General features: G+C 47.9%; 1 protein-coding gene across 1 annotated transcript in view; it reads right to left on the reverse strand.

Annotated features, from left to right (window-relative positions):
* The window catches only part of LOC144608016 (solute carrier family 2, facilitated glucose transporter member 1-like), a 42,951-nt gene extending 21,614 nt beyond the window's left edge, over window positions 1–21,337 (reverse strand). The window contains exons 1-2 of the mRNA XM_078425239.1: window positions 20,755–21,337; window positions 4,780–4,875 (exon numbers count right to left, since the gene is read on the reverse strand). Of these exons, the coding sequence (XP_078281365.1) occupies window positions 4,780–4,875; window positions 20,755–20,769 (111 nt within the window). The 5' untranslated portion in view covers window positions 20,770–21,337. The remainder of the gene's footprint in view (window positions 1–4,779; window positions 4,876–20,754) is intronic.
* Window positions 21,338–24,431: the final 3,094 nt, after the last annotated feature.

Consider the following 24,431-nt stretch of genomic DNA (forward strand, 5'->3'; position numbering starts at 1 on the left):
TGTTTTACGCAGAGGGTGGTGGGTGCCTGGAATGTTCTGCCTGGAGGCAGCTATGACAGTGGCAGCTAAGAGGCTTTCAGATAGGCACATGGTTGTGCAGAGAATGAGGTGACAAGATTGTGTAGGAAGAAACTGCAGGTGCTGGTTTACACCGAAGATGGACACAAAATGCTGAAGTAACTCAACGGGACAGGCAGCATCTCTGGATGGAAGGAATAGGTGACCTTTCGAGTCGGGACCTTCTTTCAGTCCTTCTAGGGATATTGATCACGTGCAGGCAGAGGGGAGGTGAATAGACATTGTTGTGCTGGGCTGGCTGACTCAACGTATAACCAGTTACATAGAATAGAATCCTCCATCATAAACTAATAGGTTGATCAGTGAAACACAGAGAACAGAATACTTTTACTTGTCATTCAAAACAAGTTTGAAAGAAATTTAAACAAAATTTGAACGAAAGACCATCAGGTCTGGGCAAGCCCGCTCACCGTTCTCACAGCTCAAAGCAGACCGCAGCTTGGCAGCCCTTGCACGTAGGGGCCGACCGGGGCGAGGACAGACGTTCCTCAGTCCCTGCAGTTTAGTTTAGTTTAGTTTGGAGATACAGCGCGGAAACTGGCCCTTCTGCCCACAGAGTCCATGCCGGCCGGCCAGCAATCTCCGCACGCCAACACTATCCCTCACACATTAGGGACAATTTACAATTTTAGCGAACCCATGAACCTACAAACCCACATTGTCACAGGGAGAACGTACAAACTTCGTACAGACAGCGCTCATAGTCAGGATCGAACCCGGGTATCTGGCGCTGTAAGGCAGCAACTCCATCGCGGCGCCACCGTGCCGTTGATCTCTGTGCATTGCCCCTCGTGTACAGGGAGTGGATGAGAGCGTGGGATAACATGGAACTAGTGTGGACAGGTGATCGATGGTCGGCATGGACTCAGTGGGCCGAAGGGCCTATTTCCTTGCTATATGTATGAACTAAATTAAAAGGAGAGGTTGGACAAACTTGGGTGGTTTTCACTAGAATGCCAGAGGCTTGAGGGGAAACGGGTTACAAGTATATAAAATGATGAGAGGCACAGGTAAGGTGGACAGTCAGAACCCTGGGACCGGATGGGTTCCTCCCGAGTGCCCCGGTTTCCTCCCACATCCCAAAGATATGAAGGCTAGTAGGTTAATCCATCGCTGTAACTGTCAGCCCCTCTCTCCAGTATATGGTTGAGGGGTAGTGTCTGGAGGGAGTTGGTGAGAATATGGAAAGAACAAAATGGATTGAAGACCAAATTAGGCCAAGTGAGTGGCGTATAATGGGTGCAGACGTTGTGGGCCGAAGGGCCTGTTTCCGTGCTACATATATGACTCCACCTCAAATGCTCGCAGCTACATATTTGACTCCACTGGGTTGAGGGTCATTGGAAATCGGAGCAGTTTGAACACTAGTGGGGCGGGGACTGAGACTGAACTAATTCACAGGCAGAGTTATGCTAGGCTCAGGCTATTCATGATGAATGAGCTCCGTCCGACAGGTTTACTCTTTGCAGTCAGGCCCTAGGCATGCAGCTACGTCCGCGTTACCCTGGCAGTGTGCTGATTGCTGCCCCCGTTCTGGGAGAATCCCACTTGCCCCACTTTCAGCGGATTGTGAAAAGCCGAGAGGACGAATTTGCCGAGCACATTCATCCAATTAGAGAAGGTAGGACAGAGAGAGAGAGAGAGAGAGAGAGAGAGAGAGAGAGAGAGAGAGAGAGAGAGAGAGAGAGAGAGAGAGAGAGGCAGAGAGACTGGCATCATCCCCATGACGGTGAAACTGTTCGCTATTCCAGCCAACATTGATCAGGCCCGTGGTACTCCATCGCACCACGCTCTCCCTGCACACTAACACTCACGCACACACCACTGTCCCTGTACACACGCACAGTTCCTGTATACACACACACCACTGTTTCTGTTCACACAGACATCACAGTTCATGTACACAGACAGCCCACTGTTCCTGTTCACACACACAAACGCCGCTGTTCATGTACACACACACACACAGCTGTTTGTACACATAAACACCGCTGTTTGTACACACACACCTTTTTTTATTCACACACACCATTTTGTACACACACACCGTTGTTTGTACACTTGCCACTCTTTGTACACACACACGGCTGTTTGTACCGACACACACACACACACTGCTGTTTGTACACACACACCGCACTGTTCCTGTACACACATACACACACACACCCCGCTGTTTGTACACACACACCACATTGTTCCTATACACACACACACACTGCTGTTTGTACACACACACCACACTGTTCCTATACACACACACACCCCGCTGTTTGTACACACACACCACGCTGTTCCTCACACACCATTGCTATAATTCTATCAGCAACCCATCACACTCCCGGTAATGGAAAGATCACTCAAGCAACCAAGTACAATGTCGGAAACAAATTACATTTGTGTTACTTCCTTTCAGATGCTAGAGAATCATCTCATTTTTAAGCCAGTTGGATTTTCCTACAATCAGTGCACTGCCCCGCAGCTTTGCAGAGTGGACCGCTTTAACCTGCTGCCACAGTGGCTGGCGGGAGAAACTATTGCATCAACTGTAAAACATTGCACCTGGTTTCGTGTGGATTTGTCCGTTCAGGATGATAAATTCTGGCTTTCAATGCACTGCCTTTGGAGACCTTGAACGCTGAACTCACCATAGAAATATTGACACAACAGCATTGTACCAGGAGTGCCCTGCTCCTCAACTCCAGTCTCTGATGCATTCACTATTGCCACTCATTCTCAGTTAAATAAATCTCAAACCTCTCCAGTTCAAACAGCTCCTCTCAAGCCTTGCTCAGAGCTGTAAGGGGAATCCTCAACTCTCAGGCATGAAGCAAGCCTCAGTGAGGTGCCATTACTCAGAAAATACACTTCCCAGAGGCACATAGCTAAAGCAGGTGGGTAAGGCCAATATAATCATTTCCCTCGATGCCCCTGATAATCCGCGAGGGGTGGGGTAGGTAACGGGGGAGGGAGGGGGGCAGATTACGGATGGGGAGGGGCTGGTTATGGAGGGACAAGAGCAGGTAATGGTGAGGGAGAGGGACAGGTCACAGAGGGAGAGAGGCAGTTTACGGGGAGAGGGGAGGTGCAGGTTACGGGGCGATTGGGAGATGTAGGTTACGGGGAGGGGAGGGGCATGGTATAGAGGGGAGGGGCATGGTATAGAGGGGAGGGGCATGGTATAGAGGGGAGGGGCCTGGTATAGAGGGGGGCATGGTATAGAGGGGAGGGACATGGTATAGAGGGGTGGGACGTGGTATAGAGGGGAGGGGACTAGTATAGAGGGGAGGGACATGGTATAGAGGGAGGGACAGCATAAAGGGGAGGGGTTTGGTATAGAGGGGAGGGGCCTGGAATAAAGGGGAGAGGTTGGTATAGAGGGGAGGGGCCTAGTATAGAAAGGAGGGGCCTAGTATAGAGAGGGCGGCACGGTAGCGCAGCGGTAGAGTTGCTGCTTTACAGCGAATGCAGCGCCGGAGACTCAGGTTCGATCCTGACTACGGGTGCTGCACTGTAAGGAGTTTGTACGCTCTCCCCGTGACCTGCGTGGGTTTTCTCCGAGATCTTCGGTTTCCTCCCACACTCCAAAGACGTACAGGTATGTAGGTTAATTGGCTGGGTAAATGTAAAAATTGTCCCTAGTGGGTGTAGGATAGTGTTAATGTACGGGGATCACTGGGCGGCACGGACTTGGAGGGCCGAAAAGGCCTGTTTCCGGCTGTATATATATGATATGATAGGAGGGACCTTGTATAGAGGGGAGGGGCCTGGAATAGAGGGGAGGGGCATGTTATAGCGGGGAGGGGCCTGGAATAGAGGGGGAATGGTAAAGAGGGGAGGGGCCTGGAATAGAGGGGAGGGGCATGTTTTGCAGAAGGGGGCAAGTTATGGTAGGGTTAGATATTCTAACTGCAGAAACTCTTATTTTATGGACGTACCCACAGAACCTGAGAGAAATTTGGAACTAAATAGCTAAAAAGATTTCTCAACATTTTCTGATACGGTACAACAAACCTGAAGGAATGATACAAGTGTTCTAATCAGGAGCGGTGATGAGTGACCCAGGCTCATGTCCGATCCAATGTGCAAGTATGTCTGTGACAGTAACCCTCCAGACTCCCCAGGAACCTAACATCCAGCTCTTTGCAATCGATCTTTTCCTTAAATATATTCAAATTCACTGTAGAAACAAGGACCTGCAGATGCTGGTTTAGAAACAAAAAGGACGCAAAGTGCTGGAGTAACTCAGCGGGTCAGGCAGCATCTCTGGAGAACATGGATAGGTGACGTTTCGGCTCGGAATGAGTCTGAAGAAGGGTCCCGGAGCAAAGCATCGTCTATCCCTGTTCTCCAGAGATGCTGCCTGACCCGCTGAGTTACCCCAGCACTTTGTGTCTCTTTTTTGTTCCTTCAAAGCCACTGTGTCGGCTGAAATCTCGCCAATGAAACATGGCTCGGGGTTGTCACCAGGACAGGCAACGAATGAAATGAATTTGCCGACGTTTACTACACAATCCCATCAGAACGGCAAACGTAATTGTGAAGGCAGACACAAAATGCTGGAGTAACTCAGCGGGACAGGCAGCATCTCAGGAGGGAACGAATGGGCGACGTTTCGGGTCGAGACCCTTCTTCGGACAAGGTAATTGTGAAGCTGAGTGGACATTTCCCGCGGCTCTTTATTGCGGATGGACACCTTACCTTCTGCGGAGCATTGATGACACCTGTGTTGTACCCAAACTGCAGGGATCCCATCACAGCAGTGCCCACTGCCAGCACCAATTTCTTGGTAATTTTCTGAAACACATTCAAAAGAAGACAAAAATCACACACCATACTGCTTGCGTCAAACATAAACAGCGAGCTGGAATGGACCAAAGGCCAAGACCTGTGCTCAGACTTCCAAGTTTGTGCTCAGACTTTCCTGAAACGATAATTGAATACAGATGGTCAGGGTACAGACACTGTGGGATTAGTTCCTTCCCACATTCTCTCTCTCTCTCTCTCTTTCCGTATAAAGGATTATTTTATTATTCAGAGAACGTCCGCAGTAAAGGGATTCCATGAATAATAACTAAATGTGTCAAATTATTCTCGCACTTCCTGTTTAGTCTCAACAGAGATGTAGATGTCACACCAGAGACCAGCAGTGAGTCAAGAGTCCATCAGTCAAGAGTCACGAGTGATTAATTGTCAAATGAGCGGACTCATATGCGCAGGTACTGACATGACGTTGAAGAGACATTTGGACAGGTAGACACAAAATGCTGGAGTAACTCAGCGGGTCAGGCAGCATCTCTGGAGAGAAGGAAGATGTGACGTCTTGGGTCGGAACCTATGGATAGGATAGGTTTAGAGGACAGGATATGGGACAAGCGCAGGCAGGTAGGACTAGCATAGATGGGGCAAGTTGATCTGTGTGGGCAAGTTGAGCCGAAGGGCCTGTTTCCACCAAAGATACTAGAGGAACAAGATGGACCACTCCGTTGAAATCGCCAACACTGAAGTGCAGTACGCAAAGGAGCCATTTTAGTAGGCGAAACCCGCCGTTCGTTATGCCTCTCGCAGTGTAATCGGTGTTTTGTGTAAACAGTATGTGTGATTATACCATTAAAATGCAGATTATATCTCATCTATCAATTCACAGATTTTTGATATTTTTCTTTTTAAACGTTTCTGCAAGTTTCTGCCTACTAAAATGGCGCCATAACATACTATGGTCTTTAGGGTGGAGTGGTCTATCTTGTTCCGTTAGTATCTTTGGTTTCCACACTGTAGGAATCTATGACTGTTATCTAAAAATGGTTTTTACATTTGCAGGCCTCTTAAGTTGCAGCAAATAAGAATTTCATTCAATTTTTTTAAATTCAATAAATTAATGACCATAATACTAGTGCAAAAAAACCCCCCACCCGCGTCCGTAGTGCAACCAAAGACAGAGTCCAGAGAAGATCATAGTTGCTGAGGTTAGTGTTGTGCCGTGTTCAGGAGGCTAATGGGTGCTGAGAAGAAGCTGTTCTGCTAGTTCACGGTTCTGGCTCCTGTACCTTCTTCCTGGTGGTAACAGTGAGATGTGAGCGTGGCCAGGGTGGTGTGGGACTCTGATGATACTATCTGCCTTTTTGAGGCAGCCCATCCTGTAGATCCCTTCAGTGGAGGGGAGGTCGGTAACCATGATGAACTGGACAATCTCTATAATCTCCATCATTGTTTGGCATCACTACTGAACTGACTGGCCTGCTAGGCCACACAAGAGGCACCTAAGGGTTAACTACATTGGTGAGTCTTGAGTCATCCCGGGCCAGACAGGGCAAGGTCTGCAGCCGCCTTCCCTGCCATTCATTAGTGGAAAGAACTACAGGAGTAGCAGGATATATTCAGCCCAACTATGATGGTATGTATAAGAAAATAACTGCAGATGCTGGTACAAATCGAAGGTATTTATTCACAAAATGCTGGAGTAACTCAGCAGGTCAGGCAGCATCTCTGGAGAGAAGGAATGGGAGACGTTTCGGGTCGAGACCCTTCTTCAGACTGATGGTATGTACGCTCACTCCATCTACACAGCCACCATGCTCCTTCCCTTCTCCCCACCCCCACCCTTCACAACACTCCTCTTCCCCAAGTTACATCTGAATCTCGGCTCCCTTCACGCAAGATCAAGCTCCCCTTACGTTTGCCCTTGTTCTGCAAGGACGTGCTGGATTTCCCGGTTGCTAACCGTTTTAGCTTCCCTTCCCATCTTTCCGTCATGAGCCTCCTCGATTGCCAGAGTGAGGCCACGTGGAAACGGGAGGAACAGCGCCTCATATTCCGTTTGGGTAACCTACAACCCAAACGGTATGAATATTGAACGACCACAGAGTGCTGGAGTAATTTGGCGGGTCAGGCAGCATCTCAAGAGAACATGGGCCAGTTTGGAGTAGATTGAATTCACCAATTTCAAGTAATATCCCCCCCCCCCACCACATCTCTCTTTCCCGTCCCCCTACTCCAGTGCACACTTACTCTGTTTCCTACTATCTGGTCACCCTGCTCCTTTCCTCTCCTGCCAAACACTCCTCTCCCATCCCCATATTTCTTTTCATCCCCTTTTCTCTCCCCCACCCACTCAACTTTCATCCACATCGCTCCCTCTGGCTTTCCATTTCGCTTCTTCTCTTCACTCTCTTCTGACATCCGTTGTCTCCTTTTCACCTCGAGACTCTGTCACTTACTCCATCCATTTGCCCACCAGCCACTCTCCCCTCTCAACTGTACCCACCTATCACTTGTCAGCCCTTGTCCCACTCCCACCTCTTTAGCAGCATTCTCCTCCCCTACTACTGTCAGTCTGAAGAAGGGCCCAGACCCAAAACATCACCTCTCCATTCCCTCCACAGATGCTGCCTGACCAGCGAAGTAGCATAGTACATAGAGGCATAGTACATGGAAAAGGCCCTTCTGCCCATTCGTCCATGCCGACCAAGATACTAATCATGCCTTTTGCATTCTCATCCATATCTTTCATATAAACCACAAACTGCAATGGGCCCTGCACTGATCCCTGGGGCACACGTATTAAGTAGAGATGGTTTTTCCCCTGTCAGGCTTGGGAGGAACTGTCTTCCTGAAGGATGCGGGAAGCTGAATCAAAGGACAATGGACCCACTGGGCTCCCAATCTGTGCCCATCGGAGTCAGCTGCAAATTCTCACTGCTCTTTGATTGATTCATTGAAAGATACGGCCTGGAAGCAAACCCTTCAGCCCACCAGGTCCACGTCAATCGCCAATCACCCGTTCACGGTTCTGTGTTATTCCACTCTCAATAGACAATAGACAATAAGTGCAGGAGTAGGCCATTCGGCCCTTCGAGCCAGCACTGCCATTCAATGCGATCATGGCTGATCATTCTCAATCAGTACCCCGTTCCTGCCTTCTCCCCATACCCCCTGACTCCACTGTCCTTAAGAGCTCTATCTAGCTCTCTCTTGAATGCATTCAGAGAATTGGCCTCCACTGCCTTCTGAGGCAGAGAATTCCACAGATTCACAACTCTCGTGTCCACTCCCCGACATGCATGGGGCGACTTGCAGCGACCGATTAACCCACTGACCTGCGCGTCTTTGGGATGTGGGGGGGGGGGGGGGGGGGCCGGTGCAGCCGGAGGTAACCCAAGCTGTCACAGGGGGAATGTGTAAACTCCACGCAGACAGTGCCGGAGGTCAGGATTGAGCCCGGGTCCCTGGCCTTGTGAGGCAGCAGTCCGACCAGCTTCTTCTGGATTCCTAATTGTATTTCCCAATGGCCACCTTGCATTGACAGCCTCTGATTATATCCTCCCCACAGGTGGAAACAATCTCTCAGCATTCACTTATTTTAAAGCTCTTTATTTGTCACCCCTCCACTGGCTCGATAAATAAAGACCCAGTTCAGTTCCCCCTTTCTCCGACTGGAAAGACTGGATAGACTCGGCTTGTACTCGCTGGAATTTAGAAGATTGAGGGGGATCTTATAGAAACTTACAAAATTCTTAAGGGGTTGGACAGGCTAGATGCAGGAAGATTGTTCCCGATGTTGGGAAAGTCCAGAACAAGGGGTCACAGTTTAAGGATAAGGGGGAAGTCTTTTAGGACCGAGATGAGAAGTGGTGAATCTGTGGAATTCTCTGCCACAGAAGGTAGTTGAGGCCAGTTCATTGGCTATATTTAAGAGGGAGTTAGATGTGGCCCTTGTGGCTAAAGGGATCAGGGGGTATGGAGAGAAGGCAGGTGCGGGATACAATACAATACAATACAATACAATACAATACAATATATCTTTATTGTCATTGTACCCAGGGGTACAACGAGATAGGGAATGCGCCTCCCATACGATGCAATAATTTAGGTAATTTAGACAGCAGCAACCCAACGAAACGAACAGTTGTAACAGTTTTGGACAGGGTAAAGTGCAAGTTGATCTATGCGTTGTGGCCATCCGGCTCAGCAGGACCGGTTCATAGCAGCTATGGCCCTGGGGATGAAGCTGTTCCTGAGTCTGGAGGTGCGGGCATAGAAGGCCTTGTATCGTCTGCCCGATGGAAGGAGTTCGAACAGACTGGATGATCAGCCATGATCATATTGAATGGCGGTGCAGGCTCGAAGGGCCGAATGGCCTACTCCTGCACCTATTTTCTATGTTTCTATGTAAACCCTGGCATCTCTGGCAACAATAAAATCATGACAATCCAAAAAGTTTATTGTTCATGGTTCTGTTACGCAGTTTATTAGAAGTTCATGGAGTAATTCGGCACAAGAAGACTCTTTGGCCCAAACAGCCATGCCAACCAAGATGCCCCATCTAAGCAAGTCCCTATTGCCCGCGTCAGGTCCCATTGCCCTCTCAACCTTTCCTATCCATGTAATGTCCAATGTCTTTTTAATGATGTTATAGTACCTGCCCCAACTACCTCCTCTGGTAGCTAGTTCCGTGTACCCACCACACCTTGTGAGAAAAAAAGTTGCCGTTCAGGTCCCTCTTCAAACATTCCCCTCTCACCTTTACACCTGTGCCCTCTAGTTCTGCATTCCCCTCGCCTGGAGGAAAAAAAAGGGGATTGTGCCATTGTTCACGATTTATTGAATTACTTGAATGTAATCTCTCCCGTGGCCACGGTGGGATTTGAACCAAGCCCAGATGGAGGGATCCAGGTACTTGAGAGACTGACTGTTCTAGAGCACGGTTGCCTTTGATGCAACTTCCCACATGCATGGCTTGCTGGCCAGAGTCTGTTTACATCGTTCTTTCTGGTAACAAATAGGGCATTGTTCTGACAACAAAGGTTGGCTTCATAGAGACAAATCACATTGTTAAGTCCCTTACTACGCACTTCAGCAAAATGCAGAGAATGGAGAGCGTGAACAGTGATTTGTGTTTCTCCACGTCCAGCAGTTTTATTTCAGCCACGCAATAAGCGGCTTCGGTCACTTGCCTTGCTGCACAAAGCCCTGAATTGATTGAAAAGCAGGTGAGCTTAAATGCAGCTCAATAAGTTCCCCCTTCTCCAACTAATTAGAGCAAGCTTTTCTCATCCCCCAATAACCATGCAAAATAAAGATTAAAAACCGTAATAAGATTACCGTAACGGAGGTAAGATTCAAAAGCAAGACGGACATTCTAAGCAAAAACACAAAGTGCTGGGCTAACTCAGCGGGCCAGGCGGCAACTGTGGAGGGAACGGACTGGCGACATATCGGGTCAGGACCCTTCTTCAGACTGATCGAATTGGTCCATCGTCAATCTCAAGACGGGTGTACAACCCAAAACATTGCCTGTCCATTCCCACCACTGATGCTGCCTGACCAGCTGATTCCTCCAGCACTTTGTGTTTTGCTCAAGGTCTCAGCTTCCGAGTTTTCTGATGGCTACAACCATTTTGAGGTTTAGTTGGGTTAATGAACTCTGAAGAACTCCCCTTCGATGACAAAAGGGCAGTTACAATTGAAGAGCCAAATAAAAATTGAGACAAAGGTTAAATACACAAAATTTAAAAGAACATAACTTGTTGTAAATATTCAGCCATATTGGGAGGCGAGAGGAAAACAAGATCAATGTTTCAGGTCGGTACAGGGAACAAGTGGAGATGGGAAAGATCTACGGCAATCAGAAAGGGGAGGAGAGTTCGAATGTACGGCTAAGGGTGGAAGACATTGCAGGAACCCTGACTGGATCCTCATAGACAGTCGTAGAAACAGGCCACTGAGACTATGCTGGCCAGAAAGCACCATTCATACAAAGATAGACACAAAATGCTGGTGTAACTCAGAAGGACAGACAGCTTCTCTGGAGAGAAGGAATGGGTGACATTTCAGTTCGAGACCCTTCTTCAGCCTGAAGTGTCTGAACAAAGGTCTCAACCCGAAATGTCACCCATTTCTTCTCTCCAGAGTAGCAACCTGTTCCGCTTGAGTTATTCCAGCATTTTGTGTCCACCGTTTACACTCATCCCATTCTACCAGAAACAGTCTTAACAGATGCTTCAGCAAACAACCCAAGATGACAGGGTCCACCGGTGTCCTTCTTCAGCACCAGACAAGTCAAGTCAAGTTTATTTGTCACATACACACACACACGATGTGCAGTGAAATGAAAGTGGCAATGCCTGCGGACACAACCTCTCTCTGCCTCCTCACCCTCGAGACCCTGCCGTTCACTTAATCTTTGAGTCCACGCTGATCATCGATCACCTGTTCACACCAGTTCCACGTTATCCCACTTTCTAATCCACTCCCTACACACCAGGAGCAATTTACAGAGGGCAATTATTCTACCAGCCTTGAGTAAACCCATGCGGCCGCAGTGAGAACGTGCAAACTCCACACAGACGGCACCCGAGGTTAGGATCAAACAAAAGTCACGGGCGCAGTTCCGTCTTGTACTTTTCAAGGACTTTCTAGCTGCCATGTCAAATATTGTTCCCATCTTCAGACAAGACTTCAGAAGAACTTCAGTCTGAACCAGGAATCGGTACTACCATTCCTGCTGGACATGAGGGATCTCAAGGGTGAACACAGGTAAGTGTGTACTTGTTTAGTTTAGTTAGATTGGAGATGCAGCATTGATAAAAGGGCCCTCGGCCCACCGAGTCCGCACCGACCAGTGATCCTCGCACATTAACACAAGCCTACACAATTTAGACATACCAAGTAGACAAACTCAAGCCAATTAACCTGCAAACCTGCACATCTGTGGAGTGTGGGAGTAAACCGAAGATCACGGAGAAAACCCATGCGGTCACGGGAAGAATGTACAAACTCACATACAGACAGCACCCATGGTTGGAATCGAACCCGGGTCTCAGGCGCTGCAAGTGCTGTAAGGCAGCAACACTACCACTGCCCCACCCAGGGGACTCGGGTATTTCTACACAGTCTGACCCCAGGCACCTGCAGGAACCTTCGCCCAAACTCGCCATGACAGCTGTGATCCCTGATGTTTCCCCAGCACATCACTCCCTATCTATAAGGTTCAATGGTGCAAACTAGCAGAACCTCAAGGCTGATTGAAACCAAACATCATCCCATAACGTCGCCCCATTAGAGCAAGTATGTGGAAGCTTTGGTGAGATGCAAAACTGGTTTACCAGAACACTTTAGCTTAGACCTTAGAGAGCATTAGCTACAAGGAAAGGTTCTATCAGGCAACTGAACCACCCTATCACCACCAGAGAGCAACCCTGGCCTACTCTCTACCTCACTATCGTCAATCAGACTTTACTGGACTTTATCTTGCACCAAACGTAACACCCTTTTATCCTGTTTCTGTAACACTGTGGACAGCTTGACTGTAATCATGTATGGTCTTTCCGCTGACTGGATAACACGAAACAAAAAGCTTTCACTGTACCTCAGTACACGTGACAATACACTAACTAAACTGAGGTTGGACAAACTTGGATTGTTTTCTCTGGAACATTGGAGGCTGGGGGAAAGCCTGATAGAATATGTTAAATTATGAGGAGCATAGATAGGGTAGACAGTCAGAACCTTTCTCCCAGGGTGAAAATGCCAGAGACCAGAGGGTATTCCTTTAAAGTGAGAGAAGGAAAGTTTTCCTCAGTCTGAAGAAGGGTCTCGACCCGAAACGTCACCCGTTCCTTCTCTCCTGAAATGCTGCCTGTCCTGTCTGAGTTACGCCAGCATTTTGTGAAGATTTGTACCAGCATCTGCAGTTATTTTCTTACACAAAAGTTTAAAGGAGATATGTGGGGTAAGTCTTTTAATTCCATAGAGAGTGGTGGGTACCTGGAACACATTGTCAGGGTTGATGGTGGAGGCAAATCCAATATGTTATTTAAGAGACTTTTAGGTAGGCAGATGGATATGGAGGGCAGGCAGGGGAGATTCATTTTACCGTGGCATCATATTTAGCACAGACATTGTGGGCCAAAGGGCCTGTTCCTGTGCTGTAATGCTCAATGATCTATGACGGCACTTCAATCAGGCCTCTGCACCATCGAGAGGGAGGAGGGGCCCTGTGCCGCTGAGAGCTACCTGGCAAGGGGGCCGTGAGAACGAAGGGGGGGCCTGGCTGGGGGGAGGCAGCTGAGATTGGGGGACCCAGTGGCGGTGGGGGCTGCCTGTTGCCATGTGCAGCTGCAGACCTGGTTCGCATAAGATAAAACCTGTTCGATTAACCTTTTTTTAACTTTCTTGGCGCCAGGAACGTGGTGACTCTTGTGTACTGCCTGGGGGAGGTCTGCTGTACGATATTACCGGGTTACATGCAAAACACCTTTCACAGCACCTGGGTACATATGACAATAAAGTGTCATTGAATTGAGTCACTGGAGGAGGTGCAGCACATGTTCACTTGCTCTCTCCAAATTCTTTTAATACCGCACGGTCACCGTCCCAAATAACGTCACCCATCGCCTGACAACTCCCAGACGCAACTTAATCACCTTCTCCCGATATATCCGTGCCCTTCCAACCCTGTCCCGCATGTGAACAGTCAAGTGATTTCAACGCAGTGTGCAATCTGATACCATGCAATCATACAGGCATGGAGACACTCTAAACCAGTTGCATAATTCGGGCAACCATAGAGATGAGTTTTTTTAAAAAATCTGTGGATTTATTGTCCTTTTGTTGTAGAAAGGATTATATTGCAAAGCAGTGTCCCAGACTAACTTCAGGAAAAAAAAGTGAGTGCATTTCTGCCATGCCTTTCAAAAGATTGGAATGTCCCAATGTGTTTCACGCCTAATCAACTCACAAGGTAAATGGGGTTAGTCAGTTCGACCGGAACAAAGTCACAAAGATGACCAGATAATCTGCTTTGGAGAGACAAAAATTGCAAATGCTGGAAGCGATATCAAAAGTGCTGGAGGAACTCAGCGAGTCAGGCAGCATCTGTGGTGGGAATGGTTTAGTTTAGTGGCACGTGTACTGAGATATAGTAAAAAGCTTTGCTTAGTTTAGTTTAAAAATACAGCGTGGCCCTTCAGCCCACCAAGTCCGCACTGACCAGCGATCCCCTACACTTACACGATCCTACACACACTAGCGACAATTTACATTTACACCAAACCAATTAACTCTCAGACCTGCACATCTTTAAGCCACCAAATGGGTTAGATCCTGATCTGGGGCGCTGTCAGTGTGGAGTTTTACATTCTCCCCTGTGACCACACAAGTTTCCCCCGGGACTCTGGTTCCTAACTACATCCCAAAGACATGCTGGTGGGTTCATTGGCTACTGTAGGTAAGTGGTAACCAAATCAAATGGAAGCTGGCAGGCGTGTGTAAGAAGGAATAAGCTGCAGAGGTACTGGGAAATAAGCAGGGGGGCAATGGGACAAATTCAATGATTGGAGTCTAGCACCCAAGTGCTGGAGGAACTACTCAGCGAGTCAGGCAGCATCTGTGGTGGGAATGAACAGGCAAAATGTCTGGGTGGGACCTTGGGACTAAGTGGAGCAGGCGGGGAGAAAGGTGGAAAAGAGAGGCGAGTGTGTGGAGTAAGTGACAAAAGGCTGGAGGTGAGACTGAGACAAAAGGGTGTCAGATAAGGAGAGGAGAGGAGAGGAGTGAAATGTGACATCTTTCCCTACCTCTAGTTCCCTCCCCTCTACTTTCAATCCGAAGAATGGTTCCGACCCGAAACATCACCCACCCTTTTTCTCCAGAGATGCTGCCTGAAGCACTGAGTTCCTCCTTTGTGTTTATCTTCAGTATAAACCAGCAGCTGCAGTTCCATTTTACAAATTAATTGTTCTGTTGGGGTTGTCATGGACCCAATGACCTGCTATTTTGTAATAATTATTCAACCAAGTAACAAAAATACCAGCAGCTAGTTCAATGTGATTCAAAGCTACATTTCTTAGCACCTGATAATGCGATGGGCAGTGTGCTTATTTGTCACGTATGCACTGATATTCCCCCAATTCCATGATATGTTGTTCCTCAGTAGCTTCCGAAACAAATTCTGATCCACTTTTACATATTATTTCAAGGATGGGAAACATTATGACATTATAACTCCCAAATCTCTTTGCAATTCCTAACAACTAGCAGGGTGTGGGCACATTGTGATCTGTACACATTTACATACAGCTACACTCCTCCTACAAGCCTTATCAAAACAGATGCAGAAAATCTGCAATAAAAGCAGAAAAGGCTCGAGATACTCAGGTCAGACAATGTCTGCTGGGAAAGACAGTTAACGTTTCAGTTTACAGACTCTTTGTCAGAACGGGAGACTTCAGCTTTTTTTTAAAATCCCGTCGATCTGCAACTAAGTTTGGCAAAAAGCAACTGGTGATTTTTAGTGGACCTAGAAGAAACTGCAGATGTTGGAATCAGTATCAAAATACAAAGTGCTAGAGGAACTCAGAATCTGTGGAGGGAACAAACAGGGGGCGTTTCAGATCGGGGCCCTTCTTCAGACCAAAGAATCACTTTACTTCTTCGACTGAGGTAGTCTGGAGGATCCCAACACAAAACCTCACGTATCTTCAGTCTGAAGAAGAGACTCGACCCGAAACATCATCCGTCGATGCCTTCCACAGAAATTGCCTGACCCAGCGAGCCAGCATCGTGTGTTTTGATGTTGATTTTTGATGTGTCACTACTTTGATTGTGGAGTTGGGGTTTTTTCCCTGACATAGTGTTTTTAAAAACATCATTGAGATGAAGAAACTTAAATATGCATCTTACATTAAATTGATTTTTTTAAATTAAAAATAACCTTGAAATACAGAGCATCTCTGAAACTCCAGTTTGCTCAAAGTTTATGTAAATTCCATTCCCAACATGGAACTAACCGAAGCAGAGATTTAATCAAACTCATGCCTTGCTGATAGACAATAGATGCAGGAGTGGGCCATTCGGCCGCTTGAGCCAGCACCGCCATTCAATGTGATCATGGCTGATCATTCACAATCAGTACCTTGCTCCTGCCTTCTCCCTATACCTCCTGACTCCGCTATCATTAAGAGCTCTTTCTAGCTCTCTCGTGAAAAAATCCAGAGAATTGGCTTCCACTGCCTTCTGAGGCAAAAATTCCACAGATTTACAACTCTCCGAGTGAAAAAGATTTTCCTCATCTCCGTTCTAAATGGCCTACCCCTTATTCTTAAAATGGGGCCCCTGGTTCTGGCCTCCCCCAACATTGGGAACATGTTTCCTGCCTCTAGCGTGTCCAATCCCTTAATAATCTTATATGTTTCAATAAGATCCCCTCTCATCCTTCTAAATTCTAGTGTATACAAGCCTAGTCGCTCCAGCCTTTCAACATACGACAGTCCCGCCATTCCGGGAATTAACAACGCTGCACTCCCTCAATAGCAAGAATGTCCTTCCTCAAATTTGGAGATCAAAACTGCACCCCACCCCTGACATCAGTCTGAAGAAGGGTCTCGACCCGAAACGTCACCCATTCCTTCTCTCCTGAGATGCTGCCTGACCCGCTGAGTTACTCCAGCATTTTGTGTCTACCTTCAATTTAAACCAGCATCTGCAGGGTTTTTTTTTTCCTATACTCAAGGCCTAGTGGGCATAGGTTTAAGCAGAAAGGAGAAATATTTAATAGGACCTGAGGGGAAACTTTTTCACACTGTTAGCATAGTTTATTATTGTCACATGTACCAAGGTGCAGTGAAAAGCTTTTTGTTGCGTGCTATCCAGTCAGGTAAAAGATTATACATCATTACAATCAAGCAGTCCATAGTGTGGTGGGAATATAGAACTAGCTGCCCGAGGAAGAAGTTGAGGAGGGTACAGTAACCACTTCTAAAATATATTTGGAAAGGTACGTGGATCGGAAAGGTTTAGAAGGATATTGGCCAAACGTGGGGAAATGGGGAAGGAAATAACTGTAGATGCTGGTTTACACCAAAGATAGACACACAATGCTGGAGTAACTCAGCAGATCAAGCAGCATCTCTGGAGAAATGGAATAATCAAAATGAAAAATCACCTATTCCTTTTCTCCAGAAATGCTGCCTGACCCGCTGAGTACTCCAGCATTCTGTGTCCATCTTCAGCGGGGCAATGGTTTAGATGAGCATTTTTGGATGGCATGGACAAGTTGAGTCAAAGGGCCTGCTTGCTTACTCCATGACTAAGGTATTGGGAAGAACTTGGGTGAGGTCCTCCAGCAGTTTGTTATTTTTTTGCTCAGGATTCCAGCATCTGCTGTCTCCTGTGACTCTCTTTTTTGTAATTGGGGATGACCTGCAAATGCCAGGATTAATCAGGAAACTGATCTCATCACTTTCATAAACAAAATACTCAGATAATAAATGTGGAGACCTGTTATGTTAGTTGATTGAAGATCCGCAGGAGTCCCCCTGTCCCTGTCGTCGTCCCCCCCCCCCCCCCCTCTCTCTCTCTCTCTGGTTAGATACAGATTGTGCTGATTAAGAATTTATGATATTCACTGTTGCTACAGCAACAGATCCCTGAAAGCATTTCAGCTCTGATATCCTTTCACGTGATTCCAGCCGACAGTTCCGCCTTGTTCAGGTCGCTGACTGATGTCTCATCACCAACAGCCAGAAGGGGGGGGGGATAAATTATAGCCAGAAACTATTAAAATAGCATTTAATGCCCTAGTTGGAACAAATTATCCACAATGGCCCATCTCCAATGTCCAACATCATAAATCACTGTAGAACAGCAGCGATTAAAAAAAAAATATCTACCGTTCATTCCCTTCCTAATTTGGTTAGAAGTCGATAGTTCCAAAGGACTTGTTTCATCTGCAAAGCTGGTCAGGGATGGCACTGACCGTAACTGGCAACCTGCAGAAGGGGGTTTCTGCCAGCTAAGAATTCAAAAGTATAGTCTCTTTGGTGGGAAGAAGAAAGCAGGACTAAAAACCTCGCAGAAATCATCAGGGCAGCCTCCCAGACCGAGAGAGAGAGAGAGAGAGCATGTGTGTGTGGGTGGGCGACGAGGTACGCTCACTTCCTCACGTACACACACCACTCGCCCCATTTGTCTCAACCACGCACAGCGTGGGACTCACACAATGGCGAGAGGCGGCTACACTCGGATGGTGCAGCATGAATCAGTGGGGACTGTTGTTTTACACCGAGCCCCCTGGACAACGTTGTAAGCTGTCAGTTGGGGAGTTATAAGCAGTGAAACCAAGGCGTTCGGAGATTATATTTAAAAGCGGTCCCAACAGAGACAACGTCCCATAAGAAAATAACTGCAGATGCTGGTACAAATCGATTTATTCACAAAATGCTGGAGTAACTCAGCAGGTCAGGCAACATCTCGGGAGAGAAGGAATGGGTGACGTTTCGGGTCGAGACCCTTCTTCTGAAGAATGGCCTCCCCCTGCACCAATTCTTCTGAAGAAGGGGCTCGACCCGAAACGTCACCCATTCCTTCTCTCCCGAGATGCTGCCTGACCTGCTGAGTTACTCCAGCATTTTGTGAATAAAAAGAGACAACGTCCCACCTGGAATCAACCTTAGAGCCGCCCCATGGGTCAGAGATTGGGGACATTACCCCACACACAGAAATCCCCTGGAGATAACCCGAAATAAATGCCAGCGAATGTTAAACTGAATTTACTTCGCTCAAACTTCTACACCCCAGCAGATCTGGGGGTTCAAACGCGACCACGAGTATCTGGGAGCTGTTTCGAATGACAAGTTGTGAAGGAAGTGTTTATATAAATTATATACCCGATCAATGGAAAACATTGCATCAGCTACAGAGCATCGAATTCGGTGGATTATTAACATTGAATTCGTACAACATTGAATTCAGACCCGCTGATTTAACAAAGGCATGGAGCTTTCAAAAAAAAAATCTAATGGCATCAAAGTTTGCGAATAGACTGGTTAAACATAAACAAAAATGATTTGCGACTGTTGGAAATCTAAACTAGAAGCAGAAGAGGTTGGAGATAGGAGATGGGGGCTTCTGGAGGGGTCTCCGACACACTGAGCGTTTCCCGCGTTTTCTGATTTTATGTCGATTGGACTCTTTGTCTCGAACTTTTTGATTTCAATCTGACTTTTAATTTCATCCCGTTTCCGTCAAAGGAGACCCATGGAATCATGCAGCGCAGAAACAAAATACCCTTCAGTCCAACTCTTCCAAGGTACGTTAGTCCCATTTCCCCCCATATAGAAACAGAGAAAATAGGTGCAAGAGGAGGCCATTCGGCCCTTCGAACCGAATGGTCGGCTCATTGTAATCATAGCTGATCATCCACAATCGATGACCTGTGCCCAACTTCTCCCCTTATCCCTTGATCCCACTAGCCCCCAGAGCTCTATCCAACTCCCATCCTATCCCTGTACCTGTCTAAATGTCTTTTAAATGTTGTTATTGTGCTTGCCTCAACTACTTCCCCTGGCAGCTCGTTCCATGTACCCACCACCCCGAGTGAAACAGATGCCAATGTTTCCTACTAAATCTTGCCCCTCTTCAATTCACATGTGGTTCTTGGTTCACTGGCAGCACTGGGGAAAAAAAGACTCGGTGCATCCATCCTATTTATTCCCCCCACGGTTCTTTACATCCTCTAAGATCGCCTCTCGCCCCCTCCACAATAAATTCTTAGGTCGCCCAAAATGTCCCTGCTTATTGCCGGCAACATTCTTGTAAATCTTCTCTACACTCTTTTCGTCTGAATGGCATGATCCCCAAGGCAGGAGGGGGAGGGGGAGGGGGGGGGGGGGAAACTTGGATTCTATATTCCAAATACCGCCTCCATAACAATAAGTCTTTTTGTAACAGAAGTTTGAAAGCACGACCACAAGACTCGGTAACAGCTTCCTCCCCTCTGTTATCAGGCTTGTAAATGGCCCTTCCATAAGCTGGATGGTACCCTTATAACCCGTGTACCCCATTGTGTGTGAAATTGGTGCGTTGCAATGCTGAGAACTATAACTCTGCACTCTGTATCTTATCCTTTTCTTTATTTCCTGTACTTCAGTTTGGTTGTATCTAGGTTTAATGTTGGCTGGTTTGACGCAAAAACCAAGCTTGTCACTGTACCTCGGTACACGTGACAATAATAAACCCTACCCCCACCCCACCCCCCACACAAAACTAAATCTTGAAGGGTTTGCGGGTGAAAAAGAGGGTTTCAGTGCTGTGTACGAAGCCGGGCCTGTGGGCTCCGGCTGGTCTTTCTGCCCATTAATTAAAGAGTTCTTCCTTCTCCACCGCACACAGGCGGCTCTGTGACGTTCAGCAGAGACTGCGGGCACCTCCAACAAACAGGGCAAGGGTTCTGCTCCCAGTCGCCGGCTTCTTGCTCCACCTTTCCGCCCCTTGCTCTCCCACCCCTCTGCCCGGCCGGACAGAGCCGTGTCTTGTAACATCAGGGAGGGAGGGAGGGAGGGACTGATCGCCACAGTGGGGAGTTGTGGTGCGGGATTAGGGGAGAGGATCGGGGGGTTATTCATTACTCCCCACCCCCATGGGGAGAGAGCTGTCAGGAACTCCCCCCCCCCCCCTTCTACCGGGCCAGTATGAGAGAGATGGGCCGACCGGCCTCAGATTACACGAAGCGCGTTGGGGAGAGTCCCGCTGGGGGTTGGGTGGTCTCAATGTGTCCACACACACAGTGCCCGTTAGCTCACAAGGACCCGCCGCCGCCACAAACCCCCCTCCCGGCCTTAACAACTCCCTCTCTCCCTCCCTCCATGCTCCGGCCAGCTGGCCACCAAGGTTTCTTACCTTGTCATCGGCCATCCTGAGGCCGGTGGGGGTGTCGGTGGGTGTCCCGGGCAAAGGGCGCTTCGCTGTCAGGCGATCTGTCCCGGTGAAGACTGTTCTCTCACCCCCTCTCTCTCACTCTCTCTCTCTCTCTCTCGTGTGTGTGTGTGTGCGGGTGGCGTCCCGGCGATGGGAAATCACCCGCGGTGAGAAGTCTTCTCTCCGCTGGTAGAATCTCCCTCTCCTTCTCTCTCTCAGTCTCAGTCTCAGTCTCCCGGTGAAAGTCTCTCGGGAAAGACTTTCTCTCTCCCGGTTGAAGCGTCGTTAAAAAATACACACAAAGTCCTCCCTCTCTCTCTCTCTCTCTCTCTCTCTCTGTCTGTCTGTCCCTCTCTTGGTCGTGGGTCAAGGTTCTCCCTCTCGGTAGAGGGGCTTGCTCTGCTCTGCTCTGCTCTGTGTGTGTGCGTGTCTGTCTGTCTGTAAGTTCTGTTCTCTCTGCTTGACTTTGATCAGCTCATCCTTCTTCTGCCTCTGCTGCCAGCAATGGCTTTCTGCGGCCGCGGCCGGGAACCTAGCCTCCTCTTTGTGTGTCGCCAGTTTGAATGGGATTGGGTAACAGCGGCTGACGTGCGAGGGGGTGTGTGATGGGCTTGCCACCCTTCCATTCGCTGGCAGGCGTCCCGGGCCAAGCCTCCCGCCGGCCAGGCCAGGCCAGGCCAGGGGGAGGGGAGATGATTGGTGGTGATGATGATGATGATGGTGGAGCCTTCCCTCCATCCCCCTTTTCTGGCCGAGCTCCAGCGATGGGGGAGGTTGGGAGGTTGGGGCATGGGGGGGGGGGGGGGGGGGGGAGGGAGATACAAGCCAGGCAGCACTCAGTGACATGAGTCTCTGACTCAGGGCTGAGGTGCCCTGAGGCAGCCAGCCATTTGCGTGCTACATGTAACCCGATCGGGGCCAGCAAAAAGCCAGCATCTCACGGAGACGCGGGGAACTGCAGATGGTGGGATCTGGAGGGAGCAACAACAACAACAAAAAACCACACAAAGTGCTGGAGGAACTCCGCGTGTCGGGCACCATCTGTGGAGGGAGATGGACAGGCGACGTTTTGGGTCGGGGCCCTTCACAACTTTTTTTTATCTTTCCCTTACAAAGTAAATAAAAACAAGATGTAGAACATTTCATTAAGAGAGAACCATCTTGGCCAGTGTATGTGTTCCTCTAATTCCAAAATACTATTTGGGGGCCGACAGTTGAACCCCAACAAGGTGATTACCTTAGATCACAAGTGATAGGAGAAGAATTAGGCCATTCGGCCCATCAAGTCTACTCCACCATTCAATCATGGGTGATCTATCTCTGCTTCCTAACCCCATTCTCCTGCCTTCTCCCCATCACAAGTGACACAGATTAATCAACAAAGTGAGTAGTCCCTTTTTACTCAGTAAACCCTTTCTCCAAGCTATCTTCATGTACCAAAGCCCTGGATAAAGTGCATGTAGAGAGGGTGTTTCCACTCGTGGGAGACTCTAAGACCAGAGGTCATAGCCTCGGAAGAAAAGGAATCAAATAGAATGATGAGAAGGAATTAGGCAGAGGGTGATGAAACTGTTTCATTCATTGCCACAGAGGGCTCTGGAGGCCAAGTCAATGGATATTTTGAAGGCAATGATGGATAGATTCTTGATTAGTACAGATTATGGTGAGAAGGCAGGAGAATGGGGTTGAAAGGGAAAGACAGATCAGCCATGATTGAATGAGCAGACTTGATGGGCCGAATGGCCTAATTCTGCTCCTAGAACAAATGAACTTATTCTGCTTAGTGGCCCAGCTGGTAGAGTGTTCCAAAATTGGATCCTGACCTCCGGTGCTGTCTGTGTGGAGTTCGCATGTTCTACCCATGACAACATATTCTCTGGATGCTCCAGTTTCTCCCATATCCCAAAGACGTCCGGGCTTGTAGGTCAATTAATCGCTGTAAATTGTCCCTAATGTGCTCGGAGTGGATGGGAAAGTGGGAATGCTCACTAGAACCTCCACAGGTGTACTGTAGAGAACATATTGACTGGTGTCATCGCAGCCTGGTTTGTCAACTTGAATTAAGTAGATTACAAAAGTGGTGAACACTGCCCAGTCCATCACCAGTACTGATATTCCCACCATCAAAGGGATCTATAAGTGGCACTGCCTCATAAAGGCAGCCAGCGTCATCTAGCTCCCTGGCCACCACCCTGGCCACACTCTCATTTCACTCCTGCCATAGGAAAGAAAGAGTCTGAAAATTGTGATGCCCACATTCAGTAACAGCTTGTGTAGGAAGGAACTGTTTCGGTTTACACTGGTTTACATTGAAGACACAAAATTCTGGGGCAACTCAGGGGGTCAGGCAGCATTTCCGAACAAAAGGAATTGGTGACGTTTCGGGTCGAGACCCTTCATCAAGACTGAGAGTCGAGGAGGGGGAAACTGAAGGTATGAGAGAGTACAGAACAAAGCAGAGCCTACATCGATGACTCAGTAAAGGTGGAGCCCACAATGGTCCATTGTTGGCTGGGGACATGGTGATAATGAAGGGATACAAATGGTGAAAATAGCAAGAGAACTAGCGTCTCCTGGAATGCAGGGTCCAAGATAGCAATGTTTAAGAATCTTTTATTTAGGGAGGGACTCAAGGGGTATGGGGAGAAGGCAGGCATAGGTTACTGATTGTGGATGATCAGCCATGATCACAATGAATGGCAGTGCCGGCTCGAAGGGCCAAATAGACAATAGGTGCAGGAGTAGGCCATTCAGCCCTTCGAGCCAGCACCGCCATTCAATGCGATCATGGCTGATCACTCTCAATCAGTACCTCGTTCCTGCCTTCTCCCCATACCCCCTCACTCCGCTATCCTTAAGAGCTCTATCCAGCTCTCTCTTGAAAGCATCCAACGAACTGGCCTCCACTGCCTTCTGAGGCAGAGAATTCCACACCTTCACCACTCTCTGACTGAAAAAGTTCTTCCTCATCTCCGTTCAAAATGGCCTACTCCTTATTCTTAAACTGTAACCCCTTGTTCTGGACTCCTCCTGCACCTATTTTCTATGTTTTTATGACTTTCTCCTGAACAAGGAGTCTAGGACCAGTAGGCACAGTTTGACAATAATACTGTGCTGTTAAGCACTGAGGAAGGGAGATATTTCCTCACTCAGAGGATTGTGAATCTTTGGAGGTCTGTACCTTGGAGGGTTCAGGAGGCTCACTGTGTTCATTAAGAACAAAGAATAATAAATTCCTGCACGGTAAGGGATCAGGACTTTTGAGGATAGTATTTTGGAAATGGCATTGGGATAGAAGTTGAAGAGGGAGATTTTTAAGCCTTTGCAAGCCATCCAACATTCATCCAAACATGAATGTTGATCCAAATGCTTCTTTGCATTTAACATAGAACATTGTACAGCAAAGGAACAGGTGTTTCAGCCAAGAAAAATGTCCATGCCAACCATGTTGCCAAGTTAAACTAATCTCTGCCGGCACGTGATCCATATCCCTCTATTCCCTGCACATCCATACTCCCATCTAAAAGCCTCTTAAACGCCACTATCTTGGAATCCTTGATCCCACGAGACCCGTTGAGAAGGAGAAGGACAAGGCACAAGGTTTTAAAACTTCTTAACAGGTTTAAAAACATTTAAAATACGCCTTGTATTTCCATTAC

Source organism: Rhinoraja longicauda, chromosome 30 (assembly GCF_053455715.1).
Source record: "Rhinoraja longicauda isolate Sanriku21f chromosome 30, sRhiLon1.1, whole genome shotgun sequence".
Classification (NCBI taxonomy): domain Eukaryota; kingdom Metazoa; phylum Chordata; class Chondrichthyes; order Rajiformes; family Arhynchobatidae; genus Rhinoraja; species Rhinoraja longicauda.